At 42.4% G+C, this 15,677-nt stretch overlaps 1 protein-coding gene across 1 annotated transcript in view; it reads right to left on the bottom strand.

Moving 5' to 3' along the window:
* Positions 1 to 5,165, bottom strand: part of ZNF367 (zinc finger protein 367) — a 28,587-nt gene extending 23,422 nt beyond the window's left edge. The window contains exon 1 of the mRNA XM_027094165.1: positions 4,384 to 5,165. Within this exon, the coding sequence (XP_026949966.1) occupies positions 4,384 to 4,794 (411 nt within the window). The 5' untranslated portion in view covers positions 4,795 to 5,165. The remainder of the gene's footprint in view (positions 1 to 4,383) is intronic.
* Positions 5,166 to 15,677: the final 10,512 nt, after the last annotated feature.

Raw genomic sequence — 15,677 nt, 5'->3', positions numbered from 1 at the left:
TTTAAGATTAGCCATTACTATTTTCTCTGTTTCTGGTTAAAAAAAAAATTATCAAGCATGTTTAATAGTGGGGGAAGTTTTTTTTTTTTAAAGTTAACTATTTGGCTGCCTCCCAGTAACTCTAAGATCTTGTTTCATCTAGAAACAAGATAATGCAAATCATACTTGCATTTTCCAAGTGAGAAATAAAGAGCTGAAAAATGCAACATAATACAACATCCCAGCCATAGACAGGTAAGACTTCACTAAGTGCATTCTTTCAACTAAGAAAATTAAACAAGGCAAGTAATCATCTAATACCCTAAATAAATGAATAAATAGCATCTTTTAACCATATATACAAAAATAAGCAGTGTCACTTAAAGAGGACCTTTTTCATTTTAGCCTTGGCAATAAGAAAACCATGTATCTATGTACATTTTGACAATAATAGAGTTAACTCATCAGCAACTAAGTGTACCTGTAGCTTAAGAGAGAAATCTTGTCAAGACTGCTTGATGATTTGCAAAAAAAAAAAAAGTAAAGTTAAAAAAGAAACTCTTAGACATCCTATTGCTATTATATGGCAACTGCTGCAAAATAAGCTACTAGAAAGAAGAAAAATGAGTAAATTGCCAAAAATGTTTGCATACTTCAGCAGGTTTAATTTTTAAAACAATCTCAGTACCTCCAGAAGATAGTGATTTTGAAAGTGTTTTCTAAAATATTTCATGGTAAATGTTTTGTTTTCAATGTCAATAACTTTAAAGTTATTTAATAAAATTGGAGTTATTTCTCAAGCCACTTAGAATAATGTACACATTTACCTAAGCTTTAGAAAAAGTTATGTTCAAACTTTATATTCATGTGATTACTAACAAAACTAAAAGTCCTCAACACATTTTTATACAAAGTAAAATTCAAATAAATTATACAGATACAACTTGGAAGGAAAAGAAAAACAGTTCTCAGAGGGAGGCGTGTGTACCTTCTCACTTTCATGAGAAAATGTAAATAGATCTTATTTCCCTTTTCGAATTCAGATTTAGATCCAAATTTCCTATGGCTCGCATATCTGCTTCCTAACTCTATCCCCCACCTTGACCTATCTGGACCACTTTCTAAGTCTTAATTTGCATCTATCTATTGTACTGTGTGTATTCTCATGATGCACCTCAATCGAGATATAGGCAGTTATGAATAGTGTGTATTATTTCATAAGTCTACTTGCAACTTCTTTTTTTTTGGCCATGCTGCCTGGCGGAATGTTAGTTGCCTGACCAGGGATCAAACCTATGCCCCCTACAGTGGAAGCGCAGAGTCCTAACCACTGGACCACCACCAGGGAATTCCCTACTTGCATCTTCTTAATACTAAAAATAAATAAATAAACCCCTAAAGTCAATACACACATGATAAACACAGAAGCAGTATCAGGTACAGATTAAGAGTAAGGGCTCTAAAAAGTTCCAATCAGTTCTGCCACTTATATAATGTTAACTTAATCTTGGGGACTTCTCTAATTCATCCTTTTTCATCAGGTAAACAAGGTAAATTAATTAAAGAATTCAAAACAATCAACACAGAGTCTGGTGGTTTGCTCTGCAAGGCAATAAGTAACAAATGGTGGCTACTATGTTCATGTTAACACGACGTTATGTTTAAACATGGTGGTTATCAAAAACTACTGTGTACTAATCAGCTGTTTGTAAGGCTATGTGCAGTCTAGATGTTTAAAGTGATTGGTGATAGAAAGGGGAAACAGGATAGGCAGCTGGCGGGTCCTGAAGGGTAAGTGGTATCTGAGGATGTGCAGAGAAGCCAAACTACACAGGTCCCAAAGTGGAGAAGTAACCTCATGAATGCAGTCTGAGTAAAGGGCACAAAATATGGAGGCTTGGAATATCATTTGGCAGATGAAAATTAGACCTTCTCCCTTCCTTCCCAGAATTCTACAACCTGGGAAGAGACAGTGCTAATATATAACTATATCCCAATTGTGCTAAACAATCTTGTGATGAGGGGCCAAAATAAGTTGGTATTAGATGGATGTTCTCCTCACAGGCGGGGAGGCAGTGTTGGGCAGAAACAAACAAGCAAGCAAGCAAAAGCTGACACCAGGTGTGTAGGACTCAGATGTTAACACCTCCCATGGGAAAAGTGGCATCAAAAGACAGTAAATGAACACAAAAGTTGTTCTCAAACCCAAAGCTGTTATCGCCTCTAACCCACATACTGAGCCAAGGGGGTAGAAGTTGGTGCCATGTTATTGGCACCAACTATATTACAAACTTGTCTTCCCAAAAAGTGAGCAGACTCAGCCAGCATGATTCACCCATGAGTATATGGAGATAAAAGAACTACGAGTACTTTAGAGAAGGAAAACAAAGTAAAGGAGGCTGGAATTCCCAACCTTTAGTCTAGAATGTACTGATCACAAATCAAACTAGGTAACTTCCTTAAATGAAAGTATATTCCAGATGGCACAAAATATGGAGGCTTGAGGCTCCCCCTCAAGTTGCAAAAACTAAATGAATGAATTTTTGGAGCTGTATTTGGATTGCTTCATTGATAAAAGGACACGTTAAAATCAATTTGTCTACTAATTTATGAACTAATTTATGAAACAGTTATGGTATGAAAGATGGTGAGGAGGAAAAAAGTGAAATATATAACAGCCTTTTCACTTTTAAATGTTTTTCATAACTTGTGTTATGTTTTACTTCTGAAAAGAGGAAGACAAAGTGGAAATAAAATTCAAACCTATGCATTATTAAGAATGTTTTCTAAAAGGTTTATATGAAGATAAAACTGTTTTAGCCCCCCCCAAAAAAAGTATAGATTTCACTTATCTATTATAACATTAATCTTCTTGGATAATCCAAAATTAGATTCAGTTATAATTAAGAATAAAATAACAGATGCAAAATCTTCTATAAGTAATTTGTGCATATATGACTTTATGTTGCTCAACCATATAACCTACTACATATATATTTTTTTAAGTACTAAACATGTAAATATGTTAACACGGAAAAATATCTAGGATACCCAGCCATCTTACTAAGGGCTACCTAGAGACAGCACACAGTGATTGTTCACTTCACAAACTCAGCACTAATATAAATATTTCTACTGCTTCTTCTTTCAAATGTTTACTGAAGTGCAGCTTCAAGAGTTGAAGTGTGTCAAGGCATATAGCTGTATAAATTTATAGTTCTTTAGTAACAATGCCATTAGTAACAAAGTGTATCAATTTCCTCAGGGCTCAACACAGTGTTTCAACATCTTTGCTACTGCGTGTAAAATGACGATAAAACCTGTTTCAATTTGCCAATATAGACGTACTTATCAACAAGGTGATTTACTTGTTTTATCTTTAGCAAACTGCTTATCTTATATAGCCACTTAACAAATATAATCTGAATATTAACCTTATATTAGCACCATTCATTACACAAATACTTAACTGAGCACATTTATTCAGCATTTACAGAGTATAAGGTATTAAAGTCAAATAAGTCTACCAGAGAGAAATTGTCCCGGCGCTCCTGGAGCTTACAGTCTATAGAGGTAAGTATATGTCAGCAGGGAGGCACCTCCAACACATGCTTCAGGACTAGGAGCCACAAAAACTCAACTACAGTACCAGCGTTCCCGCTACCTAGCTGTGTACCTTGGGGAGCTCCCTTCACCAATCCCTCTAAGCCTCAATTGCCTGATCCGTAAATTGTAGGTTTGAAACCTTTCCAGCTCTAATACAGTCTGAGACTCCAAGCAATTCGAGGTTGGTGACAACAGCGTCCCATTCCACTCTGAGCTCTCAGAACCTAGCAAAGTAGTACGCTGGATGCGTGAAAGGCAGCGAGGGCTCAACTCCCGGTGGGGAAGATTCCCCTAAGTCCCTTCTTGTTCTTCAGCTATCTCTACAGGGCATCTTTAGCAGGGGCGGGGTATCTGCGGTGAGGCAGAAACTGCGCAACCCCTCCCCCCGCACCCAGAGGAACAGTTCAAGGCCTGCGGTCCTTCCCGCCCTCTCCCGCCAGAAAAGACTCAGCGGTGGGCCGAACGACTGGCAGAGCGGGTTGACCGTCCCCCTCCGTGACAACAAGGCCACACTCCCGCCTACTACACCTGCTGGCCTGTGGCCTCCGGTCTGCTGTGCTGCCCCACCCCCCGGGCGGTGTCACGTGACTAAAACCTAGCCCCGCCCCCGGGGCAGTTTTTTGGCGCGCGGCAGTGACGTCAGCGTCCTGTCACCCGCCAACGCCACCGCCCCTGCCAGAGCGACCTCGCGTTTTAAACTCGGCCCCGCCCCGCCCGCCGTGTCTGCGGGCGCTGCCGGCTCCCCGGCCGCGCCGTTAACGGGCCCCGACTGCCTCAAGCCCCGCCCGCACCGCTTACCTTGAGGTGGCCGCTGTCCGGGCTGCTCGCTTCCTCCTCGTCCTCACCTCCTGAGGCGGCGGCGGCCGAAGCGGTGGGCGGGGGCGCGCCCCGGCTCCGCAGCCCTGGGTGCTCTGCGGCGGCGGCGGGCAAGGCAGCTGAGGCGGCGCCCCCGGCGGCTCCGGGGCTGAGCGTCACGTTGTGCGCGTTCTCACCCCAGCGCCACGGGTACACCATGAAGTCACTGAAGCCGGGGCTGGTGGGAATAAGCGGTGGCGGCGGCTCCGGCTCCCCTCCGCCGCTGCATGTGGGCTTGATCGGGGTCGTCCTGATGACCGACACCAGCACCCGCTTCGGGGAGTCCTGGCAGAAGATGACGGGCGGCGGCTGCGGCGGGTTGTCAGCCATCGGCGCCTCCACACCCCGGATCATTGCCCGGCCCCGATCCGCAGCTCCGGCGGCCGTGGGCCGCACTCCCTGAGCCCGGGTCTGGCCCTTTGCTCCGCTCGCCCGCGCTGCTCGGAGTCGCCGGCTCTCAGTCCCGCTGGCTCATGGCAGGCGGACGTTTCCTGGAACCCTCCTGCGCGGCGGCCAGCGAAGAAGCAGAGCCGCTCGGCCTGCACCAGGCTGCCAGGGCCGGACCCCAACCCTGGGTCAAGCCCGCCCTCCACTCTTTGTGCTCCCCAACGCAGGCTGCAGCGGCGGGAAGCAGCGGGCGCCTTGCCTTGCGATGACAGGAAAGCAGGACGCGCAGCGCCGAGCCCCCGAAAATAACAACCTGCCGCCGGGGTCCCTGCTCCAGTTTTTCCCGCGTTACATTTCGCGCCTGGGCGGAACCAATCACCGCCAGTCCCCTGCCCGCTGGCCGCAGCGGCGAGTGACAGGACATGCGAGCCAATAGCTGTGCCTGGATTTCTTTCTAGCTAGAGCGGGGCGGAGCCGGACCTGCGCGCGGGTCCTTTCTGCCACGCTATTGGCCGCGGCTCTTGTATTTTTTTTCTGCCTGAAGAGCCAACAGCGTTCGAAACTCCGGGGGAGCGCGCGACGTCTGCACTCGCCCAGACACACCCTCCAGTAGCCCCGCCCCTGCCGTCCTTCCGCGCGGTTAGTCAGGGTTGGAGGCGCGCTGTGGGCGACAGGCAGGGGCGGGCGGTAAGAGAGTTGCTGATTGGAAAGTTATCAGAGAGGGGGCGGGCCAGGGGTGGTAGTTGGCAGGCGGGGTCGCTCGTCTGGCGGCCCCTCCCGCCTGTGGCTGTTGGGCTGTAGTTCCCGCGCGGCTGGGAATTTAAAGGGCTGGGGCCCGGGCTGCCCGCCCCCGTCCGTGGCTCCCGCCACCAGCTCTAGGGGGAACGAGGCCTTCTTACTGCAGTTTCTAGTAGACACCAAAAGGTGCGTCGTTTCTTAATGGTTCCCATCTGCCCAGCTGTTGGACTCGCTGTGAGTTGACCCTCTCCGCACCCCCCCTACTCGCCCCAAGGCTGAGGTGGGCATCAGTCCCAGCCTTCGCCTCCCCGGGCCTCGGTTTCCCATTTGTGTAAAGTGGGGTAGTTAAGGAAGTCGTCTCTGAGGTCCCCATGTGCTGTTCGCGGCTCGGAGGGGACACGAACACAGGCGTGTGTCCATTCTTACACCCGGGACGGATGCCCCAAAGACGCCAGAGGACTCCCCACCCTTCCGCCGTGGTTCCTCACCCGTCCGGGGCCGGCCCTTCATCCCCCGTCTGGAAGGGCGTTGAGCTGTGGGTGCCCCGGAGGGTTCGGGTCATTCCCAGCTCTGCCCGCCCCCGCCTCAAGGACCCCACCCCGCACCAGAGGGATCCTGAACGACCGGAGTCTAAGTCTGACAGTCACCCACCGAGGGCCAGTGTGGGCTCGGAAGGGGATGGGGGCAAAATGGGATGTCCAGCCTCGTATTCACTAGAATGTGAAAGAAGTGACTGTGTTTTGTTTTGTTGTTTGGTTTGTTGCCAGGGCCGAGCCTGACTCATGGTAGACTTTCAATAAATATTTGTTGAATAAATGAGTGAATATTTGGTAGTTAAAGATTAGGATTGGTAATTAGAACAGACCTGCATAATAGCTGAGTATTCTCTCTCCCCAACACACACACACACACACACACACACCTATGCCACAAGTGTTTAAAAACAAGTTTAACTTATATGAACAACTTCTAAGATACATTTTTAAGTGATAAAAAAAAAAATGGGGACTTCCCTGGTGGTCCAGTGGTTAAGACTCCTCACTCCCAATGTAGGGCCGCCTGGGTTTGATCCCTGGTCAGGGAACTAGACCCCCCGTGCCTCAACTAAGACCCGGCGCAGACAAATATTTTTTTTTTTTAATGGACTAGTATGATTTTATTCACCTTTTTAAAAAGGTGGAAAATAAACATACATTTTTGCTTTTATATATGCAAAATACTAGCAAGATACACAAGAAACTGATACATAAGTTGACCCCAAGGAGGGGAATTATATGGCTGGGAAACAGAAATTGAAAGATTTCAAAAGATACAACATATAACTCTTTGTATCTTTTGTACATTGAAACAAGTGAAAATATCTTTGCAACAAATAAACAATAGTATGTAGCTACCATCTCCTGGAGGCCTAGTATAATAATAGCATATATCTACTAATATACAATAATATGGTTGGTAGCTTCACTTACATTCTACTGCTCTCAATTCTGTGAGGTAGTTATTACTATTCCCACTTTATAGATGAGGAAATTTCAGGCTTGTCCAAGGTCACCTAACTCGATAAAAATCTTTTGTAAGGATGGCTCTGAAAACTACCTATGGAGTATACCCCTTAGAGTCTGCTGAACAAAAGGAGGAAGTGGCTGAAAAATGGGCACCCCACATTTCTGAGACCTCTTTCTCATGTTCTAGAACTTTCAGGTTTTAGAGGTTAAAACCAATTTGATATTTTAATAAATAGCTGATGTGGAAAGTTGAAAGTTCGTCTCTCATTTTACTTAATTAAACTCATTTTGTTTTTACAATTTTATGCCAAATGACTGCACCACATACTTGTGAGTCCATTAGAAGGAAACTATAATCCATCTATTTTGTACTTGAAAAACACTGAAAAGAAAAAAGTGATATATCCATCTTGGACTCTCAAATTATGGGTTGAGTAAGATCCAACAGATTAAGCACCAATAGTTACTGTTTAACATGCCCCAGAGTTCAAGATGAGTCATTCAGAACCAAGACACTGACTTTCTGCTTCTAAAAATTACTCTTCATTAACAGTAAGCTGGCAACTCCACTTGTTCTCTGCCACAAGAGAATGAAAGACATGCCAGGAATGTATGAAGTGGGCAGAGGGTGATTCTAGGAGCAGAGCTGAGGTCATACAAGATCTGCTTGTTTGGTTCCATTTGCATGCAACTAGGAAGCTGTCTGAAGTGTGTGGATCATATTTCTGATGTCTTTGTTCTGCCCTAGGCAGAGTCAACATCCCAGAATACTAAAACCCATCTAAGGATACTTACTATATTATTACAGTAGTCTTTCCAGTTGTTAAAAATGTAGGCCTCTTCTGATAAAGATATATACCTCAAACCCTCTTTTTAAAATATATTTTAAAGTTTCAAGATACAATCTGAGTAAAAGAAAGCAAGATTTTTTTCACTTTGAAAACAGTATCAACAAGAGCATTTGAAGCTGCTTGATTGCTACAAAATCTTCTGGTTAATGTGGGAGACTGAGCATAACATAAATCCTTTTAAGTGATTTGTCTTCAGAGCTAAAAGTGCAGATAAAACAGCTTTGCAAATAAATGTAGATGAAATGGGATAAAAGTGCCTGATCACTTCTTTTGAGATGATAAACAGGAAGATATTTTACCATAAAAATTATCCAAAATAATTTTCTCCATGTTCTGTTTGGCAGCAGACTCAAACTTGAGTTCCAAAAAGCCCTCTTACGATGAAAGAAATCTAGGAGGAAATGGTTCCCCATAGTATTTCAGTAGGAGTTTTAAGCTCTATCAACAGGAAAATATCTACATAGACCAGGCATGTTTTTCATTCAAAAGAGCTTTCCCCAAAATATTTTCCAAAAACTTTGTGCAATGAGAGTTTCATCAAGTTAAGAGTATAAGGAAACATTTTTAACATTGATTTGCCTATCTACCATCACAAATACCCAAATATCTCATTATGATGTTATTGCTAATTTTCTTAGAAATAGCTCTTTTGCTTTCAAATACGCAATCTAACTTCGGTTGCAAGTAAGAGTAAGCCTGTCAGGCCAGTTTAGAAAACGAAGACAGAATTATTAAAAGGAAACAGGGGTGTCAAATGGACTTCAAAGTCAGGATTAGAACCTGAAACTGGTCTTCAGAACCTTCTGGGGACACATGGTTTCTGGCCTCATTTCCTCCATCTGTAGGTGTGCTTCATTCTTTCCTCTCTGAAGACACGTTTCTTTGCTTTTCCAAGTAAGTGGCTAAATATACACAACGATACACCAGCCTCTGAGTTGTTTATGCTGTATTCAAGCCACCAGAAGAAACAGATTGGCATTTGCAAAGCTCAACTTCAAATTATTAAGAGGTAGAATTTGATTGTCCAGCTTGGATCAGGTAGTGCAATCAGCAGGCACAATCCAGTAGTAAAGAGGTGGTCTGGGATCTTTATGATCTGAAGAACAGTTCTCAGAGAAGAGGGAGATGGCTTGTAGATAGTACTAGAAATGCAAAAAGTACATCTTTTCCAAAGAGATGTGTGTTTTCCATTTAACAGTAAATCATGAACGTGTATTATGTCATAAGTATTCTTTCTCAGTGATGTAAGTGACATTGTATTTAGTTGCATGGAAGCACCATAGCTTCTTGAACTATCCTCTACTTTTCAAATTGTTTTCTTAGTTTTCTGTTTTTAAAATCAATACTTTAATAACCATGCATATAGTTAAATCTTTGCCTGCACTCATGATAATTTTCTCAGGTTATATTTTTCTAAGTAGAATTGATAGGTCTAAAAGTTTGCAAAACTTTTAAGTCTTTTGATATGTATTAGAATATTATTTGATCTTATATATCCCATTTGATGGGCCCTGAATTCAGTGTACTTATGTCTTGTCTCTTTTTCATCTTCACCAGTAGCTTTCAAATTGCAGAGCATATCACAGAGGTTAAATTAATATTTGTTAGTTGACTGACTAACTTCATAAGTGTATATGTGTGATGTGGTTGGGGAACACCACATTGAAGTATATGAAATTTGTTTAACACACATATAGTGATGACAATTGGTGATTATTTAGACTGACTATAAGTTGGAATTTGATTCTCAGAAAAACGACAAGACTTTAAAAATACAATATTTTTAGTTTTTGCATTTACCCAGTTCATGTGGTTAATCAGGGAATAAAGTACCCAATGTGCCACACTGAATCATTATTACCCTGAAACATAGCAGGAAGCTATATGTTCCTCCTTTCTGTATTCAGAAAGGAGGACCTTATGGCACTAGCTGGCTACGTATGGTCCCCTTCTTTCTTCATAATAAAATCCCTATATTTTTGATGCATCATTGTACCTAGCTAAAATTCTACATCTACCATCCTCCCTTGAAACTAGATGTGTTCCTTGTCAATTAGCTATTAAGCAGTGTTACTAGGTGGTATCTCAGGAAGCTTCTTTAGTCTTTTCACCCTTCTTCTCTCTTCCAGCACGAATTGTGAATGTGATGTCTAGAGATTTAGCAGCCAATTTGAAAAACTGAAGCTTAGTGTTAAGAATGGTAAAGCAGAAAAACAGAAGGAATCTGAGTCCTTGATGACTTGATGCAACAGCCATACCTGCCAAGACGGCCCAGTTCTGGATATCTTTTATGTGACAGAGAAATAAACTTTGGTCTTAAGTCATTCTTATTTCTGGAATCTGTCACTAATGGCCCAAAGCCATTCCTAACTGGTAGAGTACCTATATCCAAGCTGGATTTCAACAGAATGGCTCTAATGATAGAGTGGTCCGGTGTGCCACACAACTAGATATCCACCAAAGACATGAGCTTCCTTTTCACAGTGTAGAGTTTTCCTGTAAAAGGACAGTACAGGTAGAGACTACTGTTTTGTCACTCCTTACACCTGGGTGTCACCCTGTGACTTATTCTCAGCAATGTAATATGAGCAAAATTGAGGTGTTATTTGCAGACCAGGAATGTTAAGAGGAAGATGTGCTATCTCCCGTCTGTCAGCTGGATGCAGAGAATCCAACCAAAGACTTTGAGTCCTTAGGAGATAGCAGAGCCACAATCTGAAAGGAAGAGGTGTCCCTCTATCACCACAAAGAGAGAAGCTATCAGCCATTAAGAGCATCATGGAACATTTGTTACAGCAGCCAGAATTACCTTAATTAATACAGAAATTAGTATCAGAAGTAAGATGTTGATGTTACAGAAATCTAACAATATGCAAAGCTGGGTTAATTATCAGGTGGAAGTAGCAAAGAAACTGATACCAAAGGCTGAAGAGAGAATGACCCATGTCATGCAGCCACAGGACATTTGACAAAACTGTCTAACTGGTAGGTAGGAAGGAAGACCAGAGGTCTACTGAGTAGCTTTAGAGGAAGTAGTTCGTAAGAGTTGGTATGATAGCATATGCTGATGTTTACTTTCGGCTTTTAGCAAGTTATTACCAGCAAGAGGTGGAATTCAGGGGAAAAAACTGCCCAGCCTGAGAGCAGAAATGGAATGCAATACAGAAAAAACAAACACTGGGCCTCTAGGTGTTGCAAAAGCTGTTTGCAGGCTCCAAACAGTAAGAGATAAGACCCAAAGAGGTTTAGGTACCAAAACTTATGGCTAAGGCAACAATCAGACCAAGAGTGCAGGATTCTCACCTATTGTTTCATAGGGCTTCAATGTAGTTAAGAGAGCAATAGGGGGCAAAGAAGCAGAGAAACAGATTAGGCCTCAGAATTCTGCCTAGGTTGTGGTTAGAGTCACACTGAACAGCCTGGATGCAAATAGATCAGAAGCCTACCAAGTGTCACGAAGAATTCTTGACCACAGGGATCACAGGGAACCAAAGGGAGTTTCTTCCAGAGGCATAACCAGAATCCACTCAATGAAACCCCACCCCCACCCCATTTCAATGCCTGCCCTTCAGGATTTTGTCATTTCTGTGGACTAAGGACTGCTGTGTGTCTCCATTTCTTTCTTGTCCGAATGGGTGTTTTATCCTGTCCCTGCTCAACCATTATATTGTAGGGCAGACAGCTTTGTGGTTTATAGGTGGGAAACCATGAGGAGGCACTTTGTACTTTGCAAAGAGGACTGTGTATTACCTGGATGTAGTAAACTGGATGATCTTTGGAGGAACTGAGTATGTTCTATGTATGAGAAGAAGGGTGCTCTTGGAAATTTGGTGGTTAGAGGCCTGGGGGAGATGCATAGCTGTCCGCTGTTAAAAAGAAAATCATGGGCCCAAAATGGGCTCCCTTATGCTAAGCCATGCCATCAAACCAGGGCTTAATACCTAACCTAACTGGAGCTTCAACATCCCCCAGGAGTTTTCTGCTCAGCACCTATGAGGTGATCTGTCATATGGGCCCTCTTCATCCTACAAAGGAAGATGAGGTGTCCACCACACAGACCCCTTCTGTCCCCATGGGGAGGTTACCTAAACCTGAAATAATCTTCAGTTTATGACTTCCCTGTGTTGCCTTTAAAGAACTTTCTCTTTCTATAGCCCTTTGGAGCTTCTTTCTACCTGCTAGATGGAATGCTGCCTTATTCATGAATCATCCAATAAAGCTAAATAGATCTTTAAAATGTACTCGGTTGATATTTTGTTACTTAATACCACTAAAAGTTCATTTTCTACAAAGATTCTTTTTTAGTCCAAGGAATACATTTCCTAGCCCCCTGTTATCTAGGTGGGGGTCGTGTGACAAGTTATATCATCAATTAATGTGATCAGAAGTAATGTGCTTCACTTTTAGGCCAAGATTACAAAGCAGTTGACAGATCTCCTCCCTCACCTCCCCATCTCCCACTGTGATGCTGAGGATACAGCAGATGAAGCCTAGGCCTCGGGGACCAACAGCGTCAGCATCACCTGGGAACTTGATAGAAATGCAAGTGATTGGACCCCATCCCCCCACCTTACCCCACCCCACCCCCAAACTACAGAATCAGAAATTGTGAGGATGAGACCCAGCCACCTATGGTTTAGCAAGCCCTCCAAGTGATTCTGATGACGCTCAGATATGAGGGCCATTGTCTTAACAGATAATGGAGCTCAGTCTCTAAGGGGCCTGAGTCCTTCTCTCCCCAAGGAAGAAAACCATCCATAAAGCAGGTATGCTTCTTTTGGACTTTACCTGAGTGAAAAATAGTTCTTTCATGTTTGAGCCATCAAACATTTGGGAATCTACCAGTTTCAACAGCTAAAGTCACCTTAATTCACTTGAAGTGTTTGGAAAGGGGCTGAGAACCAAAACCGTACACCCCACTCACCCCGGACACTGAGAACTGAAACTACTTCACTCCCACTTACCTCATCCTCTACATTAACATCTACGTCAACATGTCTTCATTCCTCTGTCTACATTACTTTTCTGGGAGTTTCTTTCCCAGGCAAAGATTGACAGTTCATCACAGGAATTTCCTAAAAGAAACCCTTCAAAGTAAGACATCCACAGGCATTTTGTGCCCTAAGATTCTTTGAATCCCTAGCCTCAAAAACCATTCCTTGTTGTTTCTACCAATCCTGAACAGTTTTATCTGATCTTTACCCAATTCTAATCAAATCCCTACACTGAAAGACCTTTCTTAAGACAAACTTCAAATTCTCAATAAGTTCTCTCCTGAGCTTCCCCCCTTTCAGAAACTGCCAAAACTCTGAGGAGATGTGGTTCTTCCTTACCAATGTAAGCAATAAACTCAGCTCTGTCTTATCAGTAGATTGTGTTCGTGATAATTGTGAGACATCACTAGACAGGGCTGACAAAATACTACTATATCCATGAGTTAGTAAATAGGGCAAGTAGAAATCACATAGATTGGCAGCATATAATAATTTATGTGCTTATAAATAGAAGAATGAAATCACGACATCCTATCCTCCCTGGACAGAGTATGACCTTGGCCAAGAATTTAATATGAACTTATAAGTACAGCCTTAGCGAGGTCTAATATAGCTAAGGGAGCTACCTGTAAAAGGTACAGTTTTTACCTATTGGGCTAACAATAGGATTGCTTTGTTTTCCTAGAAGGCCTGAGAGGTCATAATGTGAAAACAGAGATCAAAGAAGGAGCAATGAAGGGAAGAACCAATATGTCTCATATTATAATGTCCAGCAAATAATGTACAGGACAGATTCCATTTATCAAGAAGTGGCTTATAAATTATGAGTAAGCAGGAAAATACTTCTCTTTCTCCTCATGGGTTCATTGCACTACTTCTGGAAATTAAAATTTGTCCTTGGGAGATGGCATGATGAACATGATTATGTATTGTGTGTTTTATTCAGTAGTTAGCCTAGGCAGTCCAGAGAAAAAAAGATATGTTGAACTCCCACTGGAAAGAGATCTAGAGAACCAGATTTTAAGTTACCCACAGCTATTCTAAACTGCTTCTTGAAACAGAGCACCAAAGTCTGCCCTCACTTCCATGCCCAACTGTTCTGTGGGACCTGGAGAGTCACCACCAACTCTTCTTCTCCAGGGCCTCTTCCCTGGGGTGTTATTCTAATCTAGATTGAATAACTCATACTTAAGGGCTTAAGCTGCTAAGAAAAGAAACATGGATTCAGAATAAGAGCGATTCTTACGTGTAGGGACTAGAGTTTCTTGAAAAGTAGCAGGGGAGTGGGACACCTGTATTACCAGGTTTAGAAGGAGGCAGTTCCATAAGAAAAGCATGGCCTTGATGACAGGGAAGCAAGAGATTAGGGTAGGAATGAGGAGTCCTTCTGGAGGCTTTAACTTCTTGAGAACTTTATACCTAGGACTTCAGGAAAGTGATATTCAGTGTATACTTTTGAGTTTTTCCTCTCCTGCACAACAATTCCAAGCATTCTAAAAAGCCTGATGCATCCTTAGAGGCACATGTTGTAGTCCAATGAACAATAAAGAACAAGGTAGAAAGGGAAGTCTGGCTGGCTCCTCACTCAGTCTCCCTAGACTTGTGTAGAGAAGAACAGCATCCCATTCAAGAGTCTAGGAGTTCCAAATGGTGACTGGCAGGGCAAAAGACAGAACTGATAGGGGCAGGGAGGGACAGCTAATGGGGGAAACTCAGAAGGACTTAAGATCCCCACCTAAAATTATATACTTGTATACTTTATTTGCATGTATAACTTTGAATGTTTAGTTGAAAAAACATGTTGGTGAACAAATTACGTATTTTGTTTAAGATCAAATAAAAAGTTATTGTTTTTCAAACTTGAAAATTGGATGTTATTCACAGATGAAGACATTGTGAGTGCTCCACAAAGACAATAAATATTTTGTTGTATAAAATAAAATTGTCCTTTTTACAAATCTATAGAGACAGGAAATAGATTCGTGGTTGCCTTGGGCTAGAGGTGGAAAAAGGATTGACTGCAGTTGGGCAGAGGACTCTTCTGGGGGTAGAAGAAAAGCTCCAATTTGGATTGTAGTGATGAATGTACAATTTTGTAAACTAATTAAACTGAATTGTGCACTTAACAGGAGAATTCTGTGGTATGTGAATTATATGTCAATAAAACTGTTTTTGAAGAAAATCCCAAATTGCCCTTTTCAATTAGAAGTAATATTTATTTAAAACCCTCATATCATCAACGAAACTCATGTGAACATGCATCCTAAGACTGTCTAGCCTTCAACCAGATAAGAAATTAAGAAAAAATTAATTCCAGAGCATACCATTTGAAGTGACAAACTGATGACTTAACTGAAACTATAATACACATCAACTTTTAAATAAATAAATAAATAAAATTACACCCACTTTTGCAATTGGTTATGACATATCTACTAATACAGAAAATTATCCTCAACTGTATATGTATAATATGTTGTTAAAGCTCCTCTAGAGTTAACTGTTATTATCATTATGATTTTTTTCATGCCTTGGAAAATGGCTAAAGCTGAGGATATTTTTGAAGCTATCTCAACATTTTTCAAAGCAAGTGATCTGAATTGGTTCTTGTTTATATTGCCTACCCCAGCTCCCCTGCTAAAGCTGACTGAACCATGAGCAGAATTTGGAATTGGGTCTGAGAGAGCCAGCCAGTCTATGGGCAGCTAGACCGTCAGCAGGTATGTTGAGGAGCTGTGGGGCAGCAATCAGCCACATGAATG

This window comes from Aethalodelphis obliquidens, unplaced genomic scaffold (genome assembly GCF_003676395.1).
Source record: "Aethalodelphis obliquidens isolate GAN/ISIS:26980383/991018 unplaced genomic scaffold, ASM367639v1 scaffold88, whole genome shotgun sequence".
Classification (NCBI taxonomy): domain Eukaryota; kingdom Metazoa; phylum Chordata; class Mammalia; order Artiodactyla; family Delphinidae; genus Aethalodelphis; species Aethalodelphis obliquidens.
This window is presented reverse-complemented; position numbering and strand designations above follow the sequence as displayed.